The following is an 804-nucleotide window of genomic DNA, read 5'->3' as shown; positions in this document are numbered from 1 at the left end:
CTTCACTGTCCAGAAACAAACTTAGATTTTCTTACCGCAGTATGACGTGACAGACGGATCATATCGTTTCATTTCTTTATTTTTTGCCACTCGAAAAACAATAATAATCAACAGCAGTCAAAAACTGTATGCCTCTGTGCCTGAACCCAAGAGCTCCCCGGCCAATATAGCCAACTCCAATATATTCCAGGTGCTGCAATCACCCGTTTAACATGACGAGGGCGAGGAGAGACACTGCGTCAATTATGTACAAAAACAAAAAATACAACTAATCAATTCATAATTTCATAATTAACTCAATTCATACTGCAAACCAAAATATTTTACGTTCATATATATTATAAATCAGACAAAAAAGGGAACTAGAAAGGATAAAACATTTAAACATAAATCAAGTATTTGGCTCTAACAATACTACTACTACTAATAATAGATAAATTGGATGAAAAACTAAAACCCTTAATAAATTAATCCTAGCCTTTACAGCAGATAAAAAATAATCAATTACATTTCAATTTTGCCATTGGGTAAAAACAAATTTAAAATTATTCCTTACATAAAACATTCAAAATAGTTAAAAGTTGAATTAATTTTATAAATGATCACTTAAACACAAATTGACTTTGAAGGGCTGAACATCATGTCACAGTTGTTGTTCGTAATTTTCCTTGAGGAAAGGACTAAGTGTGTAAACAGACGTGTTTCATTAAATTAACCCATTATTAGTAACAGCAAGCATTTTCTTTTCAATAATAGTTCAAAATATCTTTGAAATTAGAGTACTTGAGATTCACTTTAACAAAG

General features: G+C 30.7%; 1 protein-coding gene across 1 annotated transcript in view; it reads right to left on the bottom strand.

Annotated features, from left to right (window-relative positions):
• Positions 1 to 643: 643 nt before the first annotated feature.
• The window catches only part of LOC107088217 (protocadherin gamma-A10-like), a 3,827-nt gene continuing 3,666 nt past the window's right edge, over positions 644 to 804 (bottom strand). The window contains exon 2 of the mRNA XM_015380239.1: positions 644 to 680. Within this exon, the coding sequence (XP_015235725.1) occupies positions 644 to 680 (37 nt within the window). The remainder of the gene's footprint in view (positions 681 to 804) is intronic.

The sequence above is a fragment of the Cyprinodon variegatus genome, unplaced genomic scaffold (assembly GCF_000732505.1).
Source record: "Cyprinodon variegatus isolate N-32 unplaced genomic scaffold, C_variegatus-1.0 Scaffold210, whole genome shotgun sequence".
In the NCBI taxonomy this organism is placed as follows: domain Eukaryota; kingdom Metazoa; phylum Chordata; class Actinopteri; order Cyprinodontiformes; family Cyprinodontidae; genus Cyprinodon; species Cyprinodon variegatus.
This window is presented reverse-complemented; position numbering and strand designations above follow the sequence as displayed.